Raw genomic sequence first — 21262 nt, 5'->3', positions numbered from 1 at the left:
GAGAATAAGAAGGGAATTCTAGCTCCATTTCCCCCTTCATCCACTCTGGCAACAATTAGCCTGAGATATGACTGTGATGTTTGTGAGATAGAATCATACACAAGTTTGGGGTCTCAGCCCAGTTCCTGGTGGCCAAATGTCTATGTGTACGGGACACAGGCCTTTACACAGCATGTAGGTGTATCTTACCAACTGTAATATGTTACTATAACACATTAATATGAATGCAGCTTTTGAAGGTTTTTCACACTGGCTTTCCTGAAAGGTAGTAGGAACCCGGTAGCCTTCTATTTAAATTACCTATCCTGCCATGGGATTAATGCTGACCGTATGGGGCTATCACTGTAGCAGGAGGAAATTGACACAGTTGCTTGACTTCAATGGGAGTTTTGTTTAAAGAACCATTTCAGGATTGGGCCCAGTTAAGCAGGCTCAGGTCCCAAGACCATATAGTGATAAAAGTTAATCAAGACAAGAGACAAAAGTATACAAGTCACTATGTAAAAAACCCACTGTAGCTTTAACATCCCACTGTTCTTTAGTGGATCTACTTAATAAAATATACACAGTTGCTTTTTAAAATTTTTAATACAATGTATATTTATTGCAAACAATAATATACAAAAAAGGTAAGTTTCACAAAGAGAACAAATGGTCTTGCAAACAAAACAAAATAAAACAAACTTACCTAAAGACAAAATATGATTTAAATGACAGGTCTTTTAAGTTACAGAAATACTTTAAAAAGATCTGCTTTTATACAGAAATAGAAAGAGGCCATATTATGAGTGCTTTAAGATTTTTTTTCTACTGAATCCCTAAAAAAAATACCCCCAAAACAAAAAAATTCCCGCAACTGTTAACAAATATATCATTTTTTTTAAATAAAAAAAAGTTTGCTGTCTTTTTTAAAAAGCAATTCTTAACTGTTCAGCCACAGCTTCACCAAAGTCCCCACCTCAAAACAACATCAAGGGGTGGAAGGTTAGCAGGATGACACACACGCTTTTGTCAATAGTGTCTTGTGTCTCACATACACACACACACGTTTGTGTGTCCAAAAGAGCTGAGGCAGAAAACAAGGCAAATGATTCAGTGATACACTACATTTGCAATCTCTAGTTTGTACAAAACAAAATTCCAGTTTATCCTTAAAACAAAAGAAAAAAAGGAAGAGGACGCGTTTGTACAAACCTAGGACACAGATTCCAAAGAATAATAATAATAATAATAATAAAAAGGAATTAGAGATAAATAAAGAACTGGTTACAGTTTAGACCATAATTTAACAGGCATCGTACCCTCCAAATAAGACTCCAACAAATCTAATTGCTTTTAAAGGAGTTAAAAAAATGGAAGGGAGATTTTAAAAAGAAAATCTTGATTAAATTGGCTTTTCTCACAAAATAAATAATTTAAAATGTGTCTGATGTTTCCAATGTGCCCTACGGGTTTCATCCAAAGCCCACTGACGCCAATTGGGGTCTTTAATGGGCTTTGGATCAGGCCCTAAATGTTTGCACTCAAGGCTCTTTAAAGGGCTGGGGAGGTGATGGGCGGCTTCCAGCATCTGTCGTGCACATGGTTCCCAAAGCAGGAAGCTGAGGAGGGTGATGCTGGTTGTGGCATCATAATCTGCTGCTGATTGTTGGTAAAAGAGTCAGACATAAGTTTTCCCAGAAATCAGATCTGCCTCCCGTCTGGGCTCTGTCTTTCTCCTTGCACTGGAAGGCAGTCGTATAAGAATCTCGAGGAAAAAAAAAAATTACAGGGTTGCTTTTCAACAACGCTGCTTTAAGGCTCGAGGTCTTTAAAAAATAAAACGAACACATTCTCCTCCTGGCTCTCTCTCTACTTCCAAGTTAGAAAAATAAAGCCTATTTTGTTTTTAACCCCTTGCGTCTCCTAGGCTGCACGGCTGACCAAAGTTTAGCCTGATGCCAATCACTGTTTAACAGTTTTTGTTCCTAATTAATGCACACCGTTTTATTTTTCTTTAAAGAAATTACTTTTATCTATACAAAAATACCTCTGACTGCAAGAAAAGCTAGGACTGCTCCACTAAGTGTTGTTTTAGCTGTTGGAAAAATAAGAGCATTTAAAAAAAAAATCTCTAAAAATATATATAAATCCCCTCAAATTGGTAACGAATCATACACAGTACATACTAAAAATATTTAAAATAGAGAATATTCCTCACAGAGGACTCTGGGTATTTTTTTTCCTTTTTTCTTCTTCTTTTAATTACTGCTAAAAATAATTACAAAAGTCCAAACACAGGCAGACGAGTTGGCCGGTGAGAAAGCTCATCTCTCGCCCCTGAATCAAGGGTAAAGTCCAGTCCTTGGAACGTCTGTGCCGAGTTTTGCTGGTTCTCAGCAGAGTGGTCTGGCCACTTCCTGAAGGGTGCTGTAGTGCAGAAGGTCTGATGTGTTCTCTTTTTTCATCATCTTTAGCGTTAGTGTCTTTAAAAAAAAGGTTGGAGACAGTTCTTTTTTCTCTCTTGTTGTTGTTGTTGTCGCCCTTATGGCCTAGTAAGCTGTGTGTAGACCGGCTGTTCCCAGTGCTGTGGGCTGTGGGTCTGGGGAATGGAAGGGACTCCGGTAGTGTCTGCAATGGGCGTGTACATGGGCCTTTGGGCGGGGTTCATGTACGTGAAGGTGGAATAGAAGCTGGTGCTCTGGCTGGCCGCATGGCTGTAGTAGGAGTTGGAACTCTGGTGGTCTGTGTAGTCGTACTGCGAGCGGGTGATGGTCGGGTAGGAGGAACTGTAGTGCTGGGGGTTGAAGGAGCTATAATTGAGCTGCTGAGGGGAGTGCTGCTGCTGCTCGCTGTAATGGCTCGGACTGAGTTGTTCTGTCTTGATGTGTGTCCTCTGCTGGGACTGGCCCTGTTCGCTGCTCAGGGTGGTCATGGTATGCGGCGGCTGGGGCGGGGCCTGGGGCGGCGGTGGCTGCTGTTGGGGCTGCGATGGTTGCTTGGACATCCAAACGGGCCCGGCTCCAGCTTGAGTGGCTGACGTGCTACTGATTCCGTAGCTGCCACTATAGGTGACTTGACCGGGTTGCCCATGAGTGGCCGGGACTCCAGGGTGACCGTTGGGTGGGAGGTACTGGTCGAACTCATTGACATCAAAGGTCTCTATGTTGGAGATGACGTCGCTGCTGAGTTCCCCAATGTCCACATCCCGGAAGTCAATGTGGGGCGGCTGTCTTCCTCCTTCCTGCAAAGGGCGCCCTTCTCGCTTCAGGTCTTGCTTCCCAGGCTGGACATCTGTTTTGGGTGTAGTAGGAGGGGTCGGGGGCCCCTGGGACTGCCCTGGAGAGGAAAAGAAATAGCACATGCAGTCATGAGTTTGCTGCTTCCCTTGTGTGCAGTTTAATTAAGTGAGCTCTCTGTCTCTTTAGTTGATATGGCACAGAGAGAGAGAGCAATAAGGCCCTGAAATCTAAAGCCAGCGGTTTTCTATAAGCAGGAGGCGTTGTATAATGGTGATAACTCAGTTAATGGTTAACTCAAGATCTTTGGGGCACTGGCAGATATCCCTGCTTTGCCCCTGAAGTCAGTTGCGAAGGGTAACACGCACGTTTCCAGGTTTGTAACACGAATGTGATCTGTGTAAATATAAACTAATGGAGATATCCTATCTCCTAGAACTGGAAGGGACCTTGAAAGGTCATTGAGTCCAGCCCCCTGCCTTCACTAGCAGGACCAAGTACTGATTTTTGCCCCAGATCCCTAAGTGGCCCCCTCAAGGATTGAACTCACAACCCTGGGTTTAGCAGGCCAATGCTCAAACCACTGAGCTGTCCCTTCCTCCACCAGATAAAATATGGGGCTTTTGAGCTGGCCTGCGGCTCAAAGTGATTTTTAATTTAATTTCCGAATTAAAAAGCCAAAAACGGGAACACGGTGATTGAAACTTTGTTGCAACGAGAAAAGTTGGTGAAAAAGTCTTAAGCCTAATAAGCGGGTTAGTGAGAGTGGATCTGACGCTGGATCCAACTCTCGCAAGCCATATCTACTGTTTGTCTGGCACCCTGTCTCTACGCAGATTGCATTTGGAGCCTGGGTCAGAACACAACCTGAGCTGTGGAATCACAGCCAGCATCTCCCTAACATACAGGCAGCTGTGTGTCTCCCTAGCTGCCTCGTCCAGCGGGTCGGGCCCAGGAGTGTGTGCCTGTGTGTCTGTCTCGCCGTGTAAGGTTGCATATTTACCAGAGTGCTCCCCGGGAGAGTGAACCTCGCTCATGCTGGAGGAAGACTGAGGAGAATCCGCCTGCAGTGCCTTGAAAATGGCATTGGGGGAGATGTGGGTTTGCTCGGAGCCCTCCTCCTGCTCCGACTGCCCGTTCTTCACTGACTTTCTCCTCCGGGGCTGGTACTTGTAGTCGGGATGGTCCTTCTTGTGCTGCACCCGCAGCCTCTCGGCCTCCTCCACGAAAGGGCGCTTCTCGCTCTCGTTCAGCAACCTGGGCAAGACACAGGGGAGCAGGGGGTTAGTTGCCTCTCCAACAGCAAGGGCAGATTACAGCATGGGGCACTGCCTTGACCTGCCATAAAGAGCCAGGCACACCTGGGGTGCTGCAAATGTCAGCTCACACTACTACGGCCAGGTTGCAGTGCAGATAGCGCTCCCCCCTCCCACTCATAATCTGCCCCCCCCCCGCCTTCCTTCTGCACACTCCATCCTGCATGACTAGCACAGCTCCCCTGCTCCAGCTTGGCATCTCTCTGAATTGCAAGGAAAGGCCCCCCTCTAGGTCCCCCTTCCTCTGCGGCCTGCCTCTTGTCATTGCTTCACACTCTTGCTGCCTGGTGCTGCTCTCCACCCCCCCTCCACCCCCCATGACACTGGCCGATTGTTTTGGTGGCCAAACAAGACACAACAAAACGAGGGCAGTGACTTTTTTCTCCCCCCCCCCGTGGGGCTGGTTGGAGCTGTTCCCCCCCCTGGAAGCGGAGTGTGCACACACACACTGAGTCAATAAAAAGATTAGATGACTAACGCCCTGGATGGCTCCGGGCACCGCCTCTGGAGGTCCAGATTCGCTCCGAACTTTCCCCTTCTGCTGCAAATTTAACTTTTTTGTTTTGTTTTGTTGTCTCCTGCAGTCGCAGACACAGCCCCGGCCAGGTGACTCACTTTCTTTCTCCTTCCCCTTCCTTCCTTCACTTTCCAGGCTGAAGAAATCGGGCCATGCAGCATTCCCCAGAACCACCCACCACTAGCTTGGCACAACTTTGCCAACTTTCTCCCCCCTCGCCCGCCATGATCATTGATGCAAATCTGATGCCATGTAGCTGAAGCCCAGTTTTCTACACACACACACAAGTTCCAAACCGCCCTCCTTGTTAGCACCAGCCACTTCCCAACCCCTGCCAGGGGATCAAAGGGCTCTTCTCCTCTTTCCACAAACCCCTCCGGGACCAGAGCCCCCCTCCTGGGCCATGCAGGGCAGAAAAGCCACTTGGAGGTCAAGGAGGCCAAGCCCAAGGAAGCGCCTGCCCCAGTTTTTGCCCCACCGCTAGCTTAGCTGCATTTCCCCATGCACAGGGGTTTGCCAGCAGCACACACCCTACTGCCAGCAACCGAAACCACGCGCTCTCCTGCCCGCTCCAAACTTCTCCCTGCTTTGCAAACAGGGCCCTTCGCACAAGTTTTTCCCCCCCTTCACTCACCTCCAGAGTTTGCCCAGGGTTTTGCTGAGCTCTGCGTTGTGCAGATGCGGATACTGGTCCGCCAGCTTCCTCCGGGCCGCCTGTGCCCACACCATGAAGGCGTTCATGGGTCTCTTCACGTGGGGCTTGTTTTTGCTGGATCCGTTCACACGGACCGGCATGGGGACCAGGGTCCAGTCGTAACCCTTCAGGACTTGGCTGACCGCCTCTCGGATGCACACCGGGAATTTGTCCTCGTCGCTCTCTTTCTTCAGATCCGGATCGCCCTTGGGGAAAGTGTTTTCTTGCGGTCTGGTGTTCTCCGTGTCCGATCCGGAGCCAGAAGGGCAGGGGGACCCCGCGGAGTCGTCCGACATGGTGGGGCTAGGGGCGCCAGAGATGCATTTGTCCTGCTCTTCTGTCATGTTCATGAAGGGGTCTAGGAGATTCATGCGAGAAAGCGGCAGAGGGGAAAAACAGTGGGATGAAAATCAAGGGGTGGGGGGAAAGGAGGGGGGAGGGAGGGATTAAAAAAAGAACACTAAAGTGGCAAAGCCTCTTTAAAACCAGCTGGGTTTGTGGTGGAGGGAGCTAGGAAGGGATGGAAGAGGGAGTTGGGGGTGGGGGAGAGAAGGAAGGCAGCAAAAACTTTGCAAAAGAAACAAGAAAGTTTTGCCTGGTGAACAGCAGCTGGCAGGAGAAAAAAAAAAAGTTTGTTCACAGCCCACTGCAAAGTTGCTGCTGAAGCGATCTGCTCTCAGAGACGTGCATGAACCCAGCTCTGAGGATAGTCAAAAGGGGGTGGGAAAGTTTGGAGTTAGTCTTATTAGCCCCCTCTCTGTCCCCTCTTTCTCTCTGCCTCTCAGAAGAAGAAAAAAAGTTCCTTGGTTTTGGAAAGTTTAAGGCTCCCAATTTCACCTAGGCAATTTCAAGCTCGGCTCTCCAACTCTCTCTCCGTGTCTCTGTAATAAATACTCTCCTCTTCTATTTCACCTTAGAAACTTTCAGCCAATGACAGCCCTGCCCCTGGGGGGCTGGCACACAGATGATTGGCTACAAGTTTTTTTTAAGGGAGGGGAGAAATGAGCGCAGCTCTCAGAGAAGGGGAAGAAAAAAAAATACAGAAAAGTAGAAGTGTCTGAGTTTACTCTTTGTACTTCAGAACTTTTGTGATGCCTTAAAAGTAAACGCTTCTTTATTTGATATTTGTCTAGGCAAATGTTTATTGTTTTCAGTGGGACTACGGACAGTGTGCTGTTCTGTAAAAGATCCTCCAGGGGTCAAATTGCATCACACAGGTTGTGCTCCTAATTTGCACTTACTTCGGCGTGGAAAAGAACTTTCTGTGAAGTAAATGATTGTGTGATTCGCCTCTCTTTGTTTTTCATTATAATACCTATCGCTGTTTTTAAAAATGCACTTGTCATCAAGGATGACGTGATGCTCACCGCTCCGCTGCTGTTGTTTAATTAAAACCAGCATGGTTTAAAGCCACGCGCAGGCTTATTTGATAATTCAGTGCTTTAAGTTCTGTACACACAGATGTAGAGCTCGCCTAACTCTGCAAAGTTGTGTGACAATTTTATTGCTGGGCTACCTTGTTTAGAGGCCGGTTTGTGACTGTAGTTTGAAGACTCTAGTAACGTACACTGTGTCAGTATGGTGACATTGGGCTAGTCGTCTTAAAATTAAACCTTAATTATTCAGTGGTATGAAACATACTAAGTAAAAGTTTGGCTACGTTCTGCATTTTAATACACTAATTAACTTGAGATACCGTTCTCGTCCATCGCTGTAACTTGCATTTATAGACCTAACCGATTGCATTGACGTTTCTCCAGTCTTACAATATAAACGGTATATTTGCATATCTGAGCTTCATAAAGTTAAGATGTACTTGAAAGAGTGAGAGTTATTTACAACAGATTTGTTTTCAGGATGAAATAATGAAGACATTAGGGATATACAAGCGCAAGTTAACTGTTAGCTGCTAAGCGAGAACAGTCTCAACATATGCAAAGACCATATCTAAAATAGATGCAAATGAATGTAACAAAACATGAAATTTACTAATATATAGCATTTCCCCCAGCATTTAAATCCAGATATTCTCTCTTCCAGTAGATTTACTTGCATGATATAGAATGCAAATCTTTGCCTCTATATTTGCAGAAAGACTATTTTTCCTGCTGTAAATATTTACGTTTTCATTATATGTTTTGAATATCTTTTTGGTTCTTGCTAGTAAAAGTTTCACTCATTTTCAGTTTGCTCTTTATCTACTGTTCTTTAGGGGCCGATAACTGGTGTAGAGCATCCAAGATATATTTGTTTCGCAAAGCTGGTGCAATTCTGAAACAAACAGGAGGGGGGGGGAAATTGAGAATTTTATTCCTGATTTTAAGATAGTCATAGCATACCCACTAGTGATACTTAAACAAGTTTATGTGTAATAAAGATAGAGAAGAAAATAGGTTTAAACATACCCATGTGATTATTTCTTCTTATAATAATCACGTTAATGCCTCAACATATGTAGATGCACAATCATATCATACACATACCTATATCATCTCGCAGTCACAGATCATTAGATATTTACCAGAGCTCCTGCAAATAAAACTTAGCTGTTGATAGAAATCATTTAAAATAGGAGAAGCACCCTCATTGTTGTCATGTTGTTTGGTCACTGTCAGGCACCAGTAAGTGGGTTTGCTTTGCTTTCTGTGCGTTTGATACTCACATTTCATACTCCAGTTTCTTTTTTGGAACTTTTACAGTTGTCAACAATCACCTTTCTGCTGGTAAAATGTCATTCTTTTCTTCATCCAGAGGGGGCGCCAAAAGCCAAGAAACTAACCTCAAACTTTTCGCTTCAGGAGACTTTTTTAGACCAGGCTTCTTGCTGAATCTGGACTCGTCTTTGACAATCCGATTTATCAGCTCGAATCATTTTTCCTTTCACAAGATTCAACAGCAAACGTTACGTAGCAACCCGTGAGGAGAAACTGATCAACGTGTTTTCAGCCAGTGATCAATGAAACTGACAAAGATACCAAATAGTTATAAAATACCGTATATGCAGGTGGGGAAAGGCGTTTTTTAACTTTTGGGGGAAATCTACATATTCTGGTGCATTTTTTTCTCCCCCTTCTCTGACGGTACATTTTTGTTTCAAGTGTTATCAATCCCTAATTTACTTTTGATGCTGCATTAAAAGAGCTCTTAATATTTTTCTACGGTTCATTTGGGAAAATTAAGGAGTAAAATGAGAAACAACTACATAATTAAAAAAACAACAACCCCATTTATTCCAAGAATACAGCGTGTTGGCCACACCATACAGTTCCTCACACACGTTTTCCAAAATGGTATCATTCATATTTATAATTGTCTCATTTTGAGGCAGTCTCGACTCAGTCTATATTTCCCAATGCCCTTCTATGTCAATTTCGCTGCGTGTTGCAGTCTCTTCTGGGCAGAGCCTATGCATTGCTTAGGAAGGGTGAGATTGCTTTCCAGCGTGATTGGGGACACTCTTGTCTCTGTCCTGGTACACTTTCAATCTGGGCAGCAACACACGATTTTTAAAGAGTTGCCAAATTGGCCAAACTCGATCAGCAAAAATAAATAAACACATCTCAACCCACACGTTAAAAATCGCAGCCATTTATATTTCTTTATAAATGGCTGCGATTTTTAACGTGTGGGTTGAGATTAAAAAAAAAAATCCAAACATTCCCCCTTCGCTTTGTAGTGAAATGTTTAGCACCTCCATTGTTAATTGCAGCCTTCTTTTTCAATACAGCAAACGAATTGTCAGGGATGATAACACGGTTATCTAGGTTGGGAATAAGATACAAGTTGTGCTAATAATACCTCAAAGGAAAGGGGGGAAAAAGACTAAAAAGCATCTGCTCTGAAATTCAGTTCTCAGTTTAAAGACTGCGATTCGGAATTGAACCTAAGGGTCTTCCCCCCCACACGCTTCCCTGTAAACTAAGTGATCAAAACCTCTAGGGCCAAAGTAGGGGGACACATTTTTTTGCTGAAGTTTTCCTTATAAGATAGACAGTGCCTAATTCTGAATTCAATTCAAGCTCCGATGTCGGGTTTTCCCCTAAGTGCTTTATTGAAACTGCTTCAGTTCACAGCCTTTGTTCTGTTAAACAATTCCTATAGATAGCATTGTCATACTGGGTGATTGCACTTTTTAAAAAATGCCCCCTCGCAAATGTACTATTATTTTTTAAATGGAATTGGAAATTGTGCGTGAAAAAATAAAAAAAGGCACAGGGGGAAGGAGTTCTGAAGAAATCAATTTGAATAAAAACTCCCTGTTAGACCCTTTCTGTATTTGCTATCTTTCTCTGGGAGTTTTTGCTTGGAAACCTCTGGCAAACAGCTATCTTTGGGTGAGCTGAAAGGTAAGTGTATGTCTTATTTATAGAGCCTTTGTCTGAAATAATAGGGGAGGTGAAAGAGGATTTGTATTTTCTTATGATTGTCTGCAACACTTAAAAACATTTCACAGTGTTACAGACACGACTGGACTAAATATGTAGCAGAGACCAAATAGGAAGATATACTGAGATTTGCATCAACATTTGGGATGAACATAGTTAATCTATTCTTAATATTTAGATGGATAATTTTGGGGGAAAAAATCTCTTACCAATTTAAGACTCAGATTAGCTATTTCAGGAGACAAATTTAGCACAGCACATCTATTTTTTAATATTTGGTATAGACATATCAAAGAAAGCTCAACCAATACATTGTTCTTCTCTTAGCTGGAACTGGTAAAGCAAAAAATCTGAACGAATGTACCTGGAGGAGAAGGGGGGGGGGGGAGTGACAACAGATTGTTACATGCTGTTACTGCTGATTGATGGGCAAAGAAAAAAAAATCCCATGATTTTGGAGGATAATTGACTTAATGAAAAATGTGATAGAACATTTTTCATTCTGAAAGTCCATTTGTTGAAAGAATTCTGCCTTTTCATGACAAGAGAATCTATTTTAACAAAAGAAAGTGGTTTAACAAGTTTGAACAATAAACAAAAGAAAAATGTAAAACAGATATCATGTGCCGTTTCATAGTTTGCATCTTTTTTTTATGAAAAAAGCCCTGTTCTACAGAATAGTTAGACATATGGACAATCTGATCAATCAGATTCACTTTTTAAGAGTAGAATGGTTTTTATTGAACTCCTGTTTCATACAACAGGATAGTGTGTTTTAGATTTTAATCTTATTTTACAGGGAGTATTCAAACCCAGGCTTCAGGAAAGATTTTTGACAAATAAGAATGTGAATTACAATCGTCATTTGATTTTTTTCTCCTCTTGTGCTAATTCAGGTTATTTAGTTATTTCAGGAAACCCTCCTTCTAAGCTACTTAGCAGAGAGGGAAAGAGACGGTCAGTTTAATAGCAACGGGACTAATGTCCACAGAAGATATTAAATAAAGATTTTTCTCTCAAACCCTACAAATGTTTACCATAGCCATATTGACATGAATCAGATGTGTTTGCTGAGAGCCGGCTTCTGCATTTACATGTAAGTCAGTTGTAGTATACTGAAATGAGCGGGGAGGAGGAGAGGGAGAAAGGAGGATGGCAAATTCACCTTCATGTTTTCCTTATGAAGTTCAATAATTTCTAAAGTCCATTGTGTCTCTCCTCTCTACCCCAGACTCTGATCTCCCCCCCCCATGAAGTCGTCATGCTGAAATTGCTGACATCTACTTATTTGCATAGTTGCTGGCCGTGATGTCACCAACACAGCCCTGGGACCTCTCTGCTGGGTCAGAACAGAGGCTTCATTCGAACAAAAAGTTCTTCCTTGATAGGATAGGAAACCCAGGGAAATGCTGGCTCACTGCATTTCTGCTGGGAGAAATGTTCGCCTTTTCAAATGATGTGCTGCAGAGTGAAAGCCTTTCTGTGACTGCTTATGCTCAGCCATTTGGAGTCTGTGTGTGTGTGTGTTGTGGGGCAAAGTAGAAAGGCGTGGGGATGCACTGCAACCCTTTACAAATATACACCAGGAAGCTAGTGCAAAAATCCCTCTGAATTTTGCTGTATGCAAAACTTTTCATGACTATTCCATGGCACAAAAGCAGATGCCAGATAAGTCTGTACTTCCTAGATTCCTCACTGCTTCCTCCATTTGGTAGGCAACTTTCAACTGGAAAATCTGGGGGTGTAATGAATTTTTTAAAACTATGTAATCCTTTTGCCCACTCAGAAGCCATGGAATGATTTCTTAAATAAGAGCGCACTGTTCGTGTTCATGTGCGTAAGACAATTTCATCAACGTCAAAACATTGACACATTTTTATTTCCACTTACTAAAATAAAAGGAGCGAGAGCCTGGAAACATGCTCTGAACAGATGTAAATCTGGAAGGTCAGTGTTACCCTTGGTCAGTGCAGAATGTTTTCATCTGTTGGTGCAAGATGTTAGCATTTTAGCTAATGTATCTCATTCAGATTGGGGCAGGAACCTTTCCAAACACATTGTCTTTCCAAACACATTGTTGTCACTTAACAAACAATAAATAATTGTTCACGATACTTTTTATTGACACAAAAGAATAAATATCACTTTAGTTTAGAGAATGACAGAGGGGAGAATTAAATCCCTCCAGGATTCTTACATGCATTGTGACAGGCAACCCATGTGGATGCACGTCAGGGTTAACATTGGAAACAGCTGTTGCCACGCTGCCAGAGTTGTCCGAGGCCCTTGTGGCACTTACAGAGATGCCAGGAGAACAGTGGGTGCTTTAAATTGTGGCTGAAAGAGGTTGGTGGCTGCCGGAATGATCTTGTGTAGGAGTGGCCCATCACATCCTCCTCTGTTCGGGTTAGCAGTCTGCCTTACTCAGAATCCAATAACCACTGGGATGTTTCCTTGTGTACTGTAGCTAGTTAGCCGGCATTTGCAAAATAATTTTTTAGACCACTTTCTGATTAGCCTTTGTCAGGAGGAACACGGGTCTCTGTCGTGTTTTAATAGTGAGAGTGGTGGCTGGTAGGTGATGGCTTTGGGGCAGAATTATGGCTTATTTTGCAGCCTGAACTAAGAATTCTTTGGTATTTGTGCTGAATTATTAGATTTTAAAGAGCTTTGTTAATGAACAATTAAGGTTAATCTAATCTATCTATCTATCTATCTATCTATCTAATCACCAGTTTATCAGAATAATTTACAACCTTATGCTGCTGCTGGGCAAAATGTAAGTTGATTTAAGCGTTGGAACGAATGAAATGTAAAGCAATGGGAGTGAAAGTTGGACCAGTGGCACTTTTCTCTTTCTTTGGATTGTAAAGTGAAGGGGAGACTACAGATTCCAGTATGATTTCCTGAAGGACACTGATGTTTTAATGTTTTAATTAATCACGGAAAATGACTACCTCTTCATGCTTGCCATACAGAATATAATGACAAGTTTCCATAATGAAAGTATAAAGCAAAGGCGGACAGTGCTGCAATAAAAATACTGTAACTACTTTTAAGGGCCGACTACTTTTGGGTGGCAGGGTCAGACTGGCTATACCTCTTTGTCTACAGAATAACTGTGGGCTGACCCCGGCTTATGAAATAGCACCATTCTAAATAGAATTGAGATTTGCTCCTGAAAAAAATAATTCCGGGAGTATGAATACACTACGGGCCAGATCCTGTTTTTGCAGTGAGTAGAATCAGACATTGCACTTGAATCTCCCAGACAGCACCAAGTACAGTCATTGTTTCTGATTCTAAAATCTCTTTTGTGCCTGATCATTGGGTGAAAAAAATGTTAGAAGCACCCAAAATGTGTAGAGACCAAGAATTGGTACAGGGACAAATAGACAGGGAGTTTTAACCCATCCATTGGTTATGAACGGTAACAGAGCAGAGCAGAAACTCCAGAGACTGGTTGATTCTATTTTGCATGTTTGAATCCAGATCTCTGAGCGGAGGGCACCTGACTATCTCTATAGGATTTTTAACACTTCTTGGCTCCAGGGCAGGCTTCACTGGTGTGCATGTGTACGCAAACACAATTTTTGTTTTCTCCCCCTTCCTCCACGCTTTGAAACCACTGCACACAAACTTGTAATTTACCAATGTTCTCTTCTAAAGATTATTATTTTAAAAAATAACATTGGCTTCAAGCTCTGCAAACTTGGTAGGTCTAGAAGATGTATCTGACAGTTGAACGTGAAGGGGAATACCCTTGCAACAGTACAGAATTTTTTCCCATGCTAGTGGAAGAGGAATATTTTGCAAGATACTTTCAAACAAGTTAGGGTGCATCTTATTTTTGGTGTTTTGGTCAAATACCCTAATTTTCACCTCCTGATGTGAACTTAGCATACTTGGATCACATCTCAAGAACTTTGTCAGAACAAAGTATCTACCAGGCACAAGAACCAAGCCAAAAATAGCCTTATGTTGCTTTCTGCTAGGTCAGAACTATGAACTCTGAAGAGGTATCCAGGAGCTACTTTTCTAACTCAAAAAGAACAGGAGTACTTGTGGCACCTTAGAGACTAACACATTTATTAGAGCATAAGCTTTCGTGGACTACAGCCCACTTCTTCGGATGCATTATGCAACAAGTCCTCCTGTTCTTTTTGCGGATACAGACTAACACGGCTGCTACTCTGAAACTTTTCTAACTCAAGTTCACCTTACTTCGAGTCCCACTTTGGAGTGGATGTTGCCTGGATATGGATGTGAATCAGATGCTCAATCTGTTTTGAATAATTTTATTTTAAACCAATCATAGGAAAAAGGTCAAACTCTGCTAATGGGGGCCAAAGACCTGGCTTCAAATTCATAACAGCACCGAGATGGCTGGAAAAGGAATAGATGTTTATTGAACAACCAGTATTTTTTCCCCTTAAAATCAGCCCTATACAGCAAGAAAATGATAGTAAAAAACACCTTCCCAATTTTCCCCGCATCTGCTGTTTGATTGAAAGATCTTTCATTCAAATGTAACAAGTTCTCTGCATTCAGATCGTCTGTTTATCCGCTTCCAAACTCCATCAGAACTGCATCTAGTCCGAAGGATGCAGTGTTTTAAACTGCAGTTGGTTGTGTTGCCAAATTACATTTGCAAAGAAACACATGCTCTGTTGCTGAGGCCTTCCTTTAAAAATCATTACAAACTCTTAGAGTTTTCCATCTTTTGAAACAACCCTACTTACTTCTATTTAAATAAAAATTGTCCATCAGCAACATCATAACCCCTGGTAGCTTCATGTTTTCTAACTGTTCAGCTGACACAACGCATTCGTACAAGTGGCTATTGTATTGAAGCTAACATGCTATGGAAATTGTACCTGATATTTCATAGTCACCTACAGATAAATGCATGGGGGTAATTTAAAACTAGCCCTATTATATTTTCCAAGGAATAGTTCATATTATGTAGTCCAGCAATGGCTTACAAGAAATTCATGAGAATTGGAAGGGGGAATAAAACTACCATTCTCTCTACCTGTTTGTGCAGCTCCTTCCTAATGCAGGGAGAGCTCGACTGTTTATTTGGAGAGCTAAAGTTGTGGAAATATACTTGGAGGGTGTAATGTGGACAGCATGTGTTTCTGGGAGCTACCTGAAGTCTGTGTCCTAATAGCTTGCAGATGTCCTCAGGTCACTGATTTCCTATGGGCCAAAGAACGCAGCCGCCACCCCTCCCAGTTCTTCAAATTAAAAAAAAAAAAAGGGGGGGGGATTTCACTTCTGGAACTTGTAAAATTGTTTGTTTGGTTTTTTTCCAGCCCCTTTGCCTCCCCCTCCCCAATACGGAATCATTTGGAAATTCTAACTGCCAGGCCCATGTTCATTTGGAACTATGATTTATTTGAAAAATAGAGAAATCTGCTATGGGATCCGTTTTTGTTTGCTCAGGGTGGGGAGTTTATTTACATTGGAATTATTTATTTAAAAACTTCAATTTTCTCTACTGCATAATAAACAGGTATTCATATATATGTGTGTGTGTGTATTTATGGGTGCATATAATATATGTGTGTGTATATATATATAGGCTTGGAAGGATTAGGTTTTTATTGGTAAATGTTGATTTCACTGTACACACAAGCTGGCGATAAATATTTCCATCAATGATACTTAAAATTTACAGCTAGGCAAAATAAGAAAAATCCTGCCTGAGAAGTTATTAGAGTTTGATTTAAGGATATTTACTTTGCATATTTTGGCAAGCGATGTTGACAATTTGTGCATGTTTTAACCGTTATAAAGCTTGAACTTTTTGCTTCTCAACATTGGTCATTAAATGATTATTGACTGATTCCCCCCGTCCCCCCGCATCCCTAATTTCCCACAACGGTGAAAATTTAGATCAATAAAAACAGGAAAAAAGCTTAAAACATAATGTTGTGCAACTGTAAAAATGTGGATCCTTAAATATGATGGCTGGTAAAGCTTGACATGTTGATCAATGATTCTTCTCTCACATCTGCCTTCGCTGAGCCAGATCCCGAGTAAGCAAAACACATAAGCAGTTGTCTAACTTGAAGCATTTGAGTAATCCCATCTCTATTCAGTAAAAGCAGGTAACTGCTTGAAGTTAGGAATGTGCTTATGTACCTCGTTGAATTGGGCCCTAGTTTTTGTCCTCTGCTCTCACCTTTGTGGAGGAGAAAAGGTGTGAATGGCATCTTGCTTTGTCATTTGAAGCAAGTAATGAGATACTGGTCTCTCCCCTCATTTCCAGTGGAAGAGGATTTTTAACTAGCCCCCTCACCCATCTTAAACTTGGGGATGGGAAGGAAGCTGTCTGCATTTGGGGCTTGTGGAGCTGGCTGGACTTCTCTGTAAGTAGGATTCGAAGGTTTAAATGGTTACTGTATTGGTAAATGTTGGTAAATGTCAATTTCACCATAGAGAAACAAGGTGGGGGAAGTAATAGCTTTACTGGACCAACTTCTGTTGGTGAGCAAGACAAGCTTTCGAGCTTACACAGGCCTGGATTTCACTGTCCGCACACAAACTGATGAAAAATATTTCCATGGATGGTGAATGAAATTTATGGACAGGCAAAGTAAGAAAAATGCTGCTTGAGAACTTACTAGAGTTTGCTTTAAGGATAGTTACTGTGTATATTTTGGCATGTCATGTTGACAATTTGTTTCTTGGTTATAAAGCTTTTAACTCTCAACATCCACTGTCATTAAATAATTATTGTCCGACCGCCCAATAATTTCATGCAATTGTGAAAATGTAAATCAGTTAAAAATGCTTTAAAATAAACATTAATATTATCTGTCAAAATTATAAAAAAAAATTGAATTCTGCCCAGCCTACCAATAGGCTTACTTGCAGCATTTGCTGCTGGCCCAGGGGTTGACAGCTATCTGCAAAGCCTGATCAGTTTGCAAAGGTTTAATTGGCACTCTTTTGAGCAGCACATCGATGATCAAGCACTTAAGGCATCTAACTCTCATTGAAAGTCAGTGGGAGTTAGGTGCCTGAGTGCCTTTGAAAATCTCGTTCTCTCAGAGCATTTTGGGCCTAATCCAAGCCCCACTGCGTCTATCTATTGACTTTAGTGGGCTTTAGACCATCATTATTATTTGCATTTTGGTAGCACCTAGGGGCTTCAGGAGCCTGATTGTGCAAGGCACTGTGCACACGTATAGCAAGGGAACGCCTCCACCCTGCAGAGTTTACAATCTAAATAGACAAGACAGATGAAGAGTGGGTGAAAGGAAATATTATCCCTGCTCTATAGATGGGGACCTGAGGTTCAGAGAGATTAAGTGACTTTCCCAGGGTGACACAGGAAGTCTGTGGCAGAGCCAGGAACAGTACTCCTATCTCCTGAGGCCCAGCCCAGTGTCTTAACCATAAAATCATCCTTCCTTTCAGATTAAGCCCTTTATCTGCATTCCTGGATGCTGCGTTTCTTCTTGTCAATTGGTTGATGGACTGAGTGTAAAAAGTTTGGAAAGGACACTATAGAAACTAAAACCCGCACCTGAAAAATATAATGGCTTTCAGTTCAAAGCAACTTGCACCTACTCAATGTGATACAATAGCAACCATAACATAAATTCCTAGTTTAACAATTAAAGAATGAAATCTTGCTGGGGATATTATTTGTTCTATATCAGAAATGGATCTATTTTGTATTGGCTATGTTTATTTTCCAAATATTAAATCGGCTATATTACAGATAACAGCACTGGATTTTAAAGCGAAAAAGATAATATTAAAAAACATCAAATGAAAGTGAATACAGTAATACAGCACAGAATTTATATGGTCAAAAACATTCAGGGTCTTTTCTCTCTCTCCCTGCTAGATTTTAAACATGTGCTGACCATTTAGCTTGGCAAAAGTTCCACATTTTTGATAGACAGTTTAAAAAAATTCACCATCCTGCTAAGTGGGGAGAGATCACTCTGAGAATAACACATGTCCCAATTATTTAATAATAATAATAACAACTAATTAATAATTGACAATAGATTACTCCTTAAACCAGAAAATGCAATGATATTCCTTGGGCATCCTGGCTTTTTTATATTAAATATATTGTTAATCTGTCTCAGAACAGTATATACACCTTTGCTCACAGCTTCATTCACTCTCAACCTAAACTCATCCTTCATAACAATCAATCCCAGGTCTCTCTTTGTAACATGCAAGTGACTTTGTAGAAAAAAGATGAAAACAAATGCTACCTTAATACGAACAATAATAAGAAACTATAACTTTCACAGAGCAAGCCAGATACTGCGTAGCTATCTTACAGAGCTGAAGGAATAAGGCTGCCCTAGACTTCTTTGCATTGCAGATTTGAAACTTGCAAAATAGGAAGAAAAAAAATCTACTTTCCCCACCCATCCAAAATAAACTCCAGATGAATAATATTTGAATGGAGTAAATGAAATATCGACAATAAGAAGCATCAAGAGATGAAAACGTACCTTCATACGGAGGACAGTCGACTTAGTTCCTTATTGCTAAACTCTCTTTTACAAACCCTGGTGATGGAAGAAGTTTGCTAGGAATTCAGGGGGATCCAATGAGAGATGTCTTTTAAACATAGCCCGATACACCAAAGTGTCTGCGATTATCCCCATACACAGCCCATTCTCAGGTGTAGTTACATTCAACAAAATATTGATGGCAGTCACTTTTCCTGCCAGCTCTTATCTGAGGGGGCTTGAGCCGGAGCTTGGCAGTGCCTGAAAGGACGTATTGTTACTTTTTTTTTTTTTTAATAAAACAGCAGAGTTTAGAAACAAAGGAGGAATTTGGATCTTTTCTATCCAGGACAGTAATGCACTGATATTACTTAAGAATGACTTCTTATTTCATCCCTTTCCTGCTAACAATTGCTTGGCAGTATAGACATTTTATCTGGCTAAACTTGACCCTGATAGCAGGGCCTTTGGGTGACATGAGTGACTTTGGCTAGCATGTGCTCTTTATAAAATAGTAATTTATTCATATTTATTGCTTTGTTACTTATTGGCACTTACACAAGCTTAGCACTTAGCCTTAACAGCTGAAGGACTTGGGATTCCACTCATCCAGCCGGGCCTAGAAGGGGGGTGAGCTATTTCCATTGTTTGGGTGCCTGACTTGAGTCACCACAAAGGATATGCCTCCACTGCAGCTGGGAATGCATCTCCTGGACCAGATGGACAGACTCAGCCTAGCTTCACCCAAGCTATTGGGCTAAAGCCAGCAAGGTGGATGTTGTGGATCAGGTGGGGACTTTGCCTCATCACCCACGCTCAGACTCGGGGGGCTGGTAGGGCTTGGGAGCTTGAGCAGTGTCCCCACTGCTATTTCTTCCATGGTAGCTTGAGTGGGGCTAGCAGAGTCAGGTGGAAAGACTCGCTCCTCACTGCAGCAGAGACGGGTCCAAAGAGCCCCCATTTCCAGCGGACCGGTGATCAGCGCTCTCTGAAAGCCAGGCCCCTTTCAAATGAGTCTGTTTGAGCATCCAAAAATCATCAAAAAAACCAGCGAGGAGTCCTTGGGGCACCTTAGAGACTAATCCATTTATTTGGGCATAAGCTTTCATGGGCTAGAACCCACTTCATCAGATGCATGGAGCGAAAAATACAGGAGCAGGTATGAATACATGAAAGGCTGGGGGTTGCTTGACCAAGTGTGAGGTCAGTCTAACGAGATAAATCAATTAACAGCAGGATACCAAGGGAGGGAAAATAACTTTTGAAGTGGTAAAAGAGTGGCCCATTACAGACAGTTGACAAGAAGGTGTGAGTAACAGTAGGGAGAAATTAGTATGGGGGAAATTAAGTCTAGGTTTTGTAATGACCCAACCACTCCCAGTCTCCACTCCAAAAATCATCAGTCACTTTTGAAAGTGTAGACTCAGGTTCTTATTTGCAGTGTGGATGTTGGGGGGTGTATACCAGGATAGAAAAAGACCAGGGGCTTTGTGGCACTACAAGAGCAAAAGCTAGGGTGTGGCTAGATGTGTATGAAACATACAGGTATGTGCTAGAAAAGATCCTCTCCTATTGGAAAACACCCTTAAATCATGTGTTGGAACTTGGTGCCACTCCTTAAACATTTCAGGAGAGCTAAAGCGACATCCAAATTGGTGTCTGAAATACAGTGCAAATCTTCACCCTCAGCTTGATGCCTTCCAGGGAATAAGTTATTCATTCCCATTTAGGGCCAAATCTTTGAAATCAAATGGGTTATCCGTGTGAGTGAGGCGATCAGCGTTTGGGGCTGGCTCTTGCACTGGTGGGGAGCACCTTCAGTTCCCCTGGATTCCAGTCGGGGGTGGAGGCGGCTCATCGATTCTGACACTGCCTCAGGGTGCCACATCAGGTGGGTTTTCTGGTGGGATTCCCGAGAGCAGGTTTTAAAAGCACAGGACCGTGCTTTGACTGAGAAAGCTAGTCGGTCTGGTCCCCCTCTTGTCCCCCAACCACACAGTTCACTGTCAACCCCACATGTTGATTAATTTTCAACATCTTGTGCTTGACTTAGTGATCTTAGATCATTGACTCAGAAAACAGGAAAGGTCAGTTTGACTAACATCTAACCCAACGCACCAGGCTTTGCATCCAAAACAAACAGACGCTGCAACCTCCCAGAAGACGATTCCCACATGCAAGAAGGAGCAGGAGGATATGATGCGATTTCTCAAGCGCATTTGCATCCCAAGGAGAAATGAAGTTATCCATCTCGAGCGCTGTCTGAGGAAAACAGATGGGGTGGGGGAGGAGGGAACGGCACAGGCTGGAAAATGAAAATACTATTGCAGGGGAATTGTTTTTGTTAATTAAAAGGAAAACGCAATAATCCTGCTCAGGTCCAAGACAAATAAAGCATCATTGTTTTGGGTATAAGATTCTAGTTTTTAATTCCTCTTTGCGCAATGTAGGACAACACCCAGCCCCCGTGGGACTAGAGGAATGTTGGCTTTCCCAACAAAGGCTAGGTGAGAGTCAGGGAGACAGGCCTACAGAAAGGAGAGAGATTCCCAGGGTATGTACAGGCTGAACACGTCTATGCTTTCTGGACAGCATATGGACAAAGAGATTGACAAAAGGGAATGCAGGTGTTTGCTG

General features: G+C 42.3%; 1 protein-coding gene and 1 long non-coding RNA gene across 2 annotated transcripts in view; one reads left to right on the top strand and one right to left on the bottom strand.

The window, feature by feature from the left end:
• Positions 1-569: 569 nt before the first annotated feature.
• On the bottom strand, positions 570-8115 carry SOX9 (SRY-box transcription factor 9). The gene is made up of 3 exons (XM_005282966.5): positions 5686-8115; positions 4222-4475; positions 570-3318 (listed from the first exon to the last, which is right to left on the bottom strand). The coding sequence occupies exons 1-3, from the start codon at positions 6114-6116 to the stop codon at positions 2525-2527; spliced, it is 1479 nt and encodes a 492-aa protein (XP_005283023.1). The 5' UTR covers positions 6117-8115; the 3' UTR covers positions 570-2524.
• A 1492-nt stretch (positions 8116-9607) lies between these two features.
• Positions 9608-21262, top strand: part of LOC101935965 (uncharacterized) — a 97018-nt gene continuing 85363 nt past the window's right edge. The window contains exon 1 of the long non-coding RNA XR_254905.5: positions 9608-10091. This is a non-coding gene — a long non-coding RNA (uncharacterized LOC101935965). The remainder of the gene's footprint in view (positions 10092-21262) is intronic.

The sequence above is a fragment of the Chrysemys picta genome, chromosome 12, assembly GCF_011386835.1.
Source record: "Chrysemys picta bellii isolate R12L10 chromosome 12, ASM1138683v2, whole genome shotgun sequence".
NCBI lineage: Eukaryota > Metazoa > Chordata > Testudines > Emydidae > Chrysemys > Chrysemys picta.
This window is presented reverse-complemented; position numbering and strand designations above follow the sequence as displayed.

Coding starts and splice junctions, on each gene's coding strand:
- SOX9 (XM_005282966.5), bottom strand. CDS start 6,116: ATGAATCTCCTAGACCCCTTCATGAACATGACAGAAGAGCAGGACAAA. Junction 4,476..5,685: donor ACCCTGGGCAAACTCTGGAG/GTGAGTGAAGGG, acceptor TGTCTTGCCCAG/GTTGCTGAACGAGAGCGAGA. Junction 3,319..4,221: donor CTCTCCCGGGGAGCACTCTG/GTAAATATGCAA, acceptor TTTCCTCTCCAG/GGCAGTCCCAGGGGCCCCCG.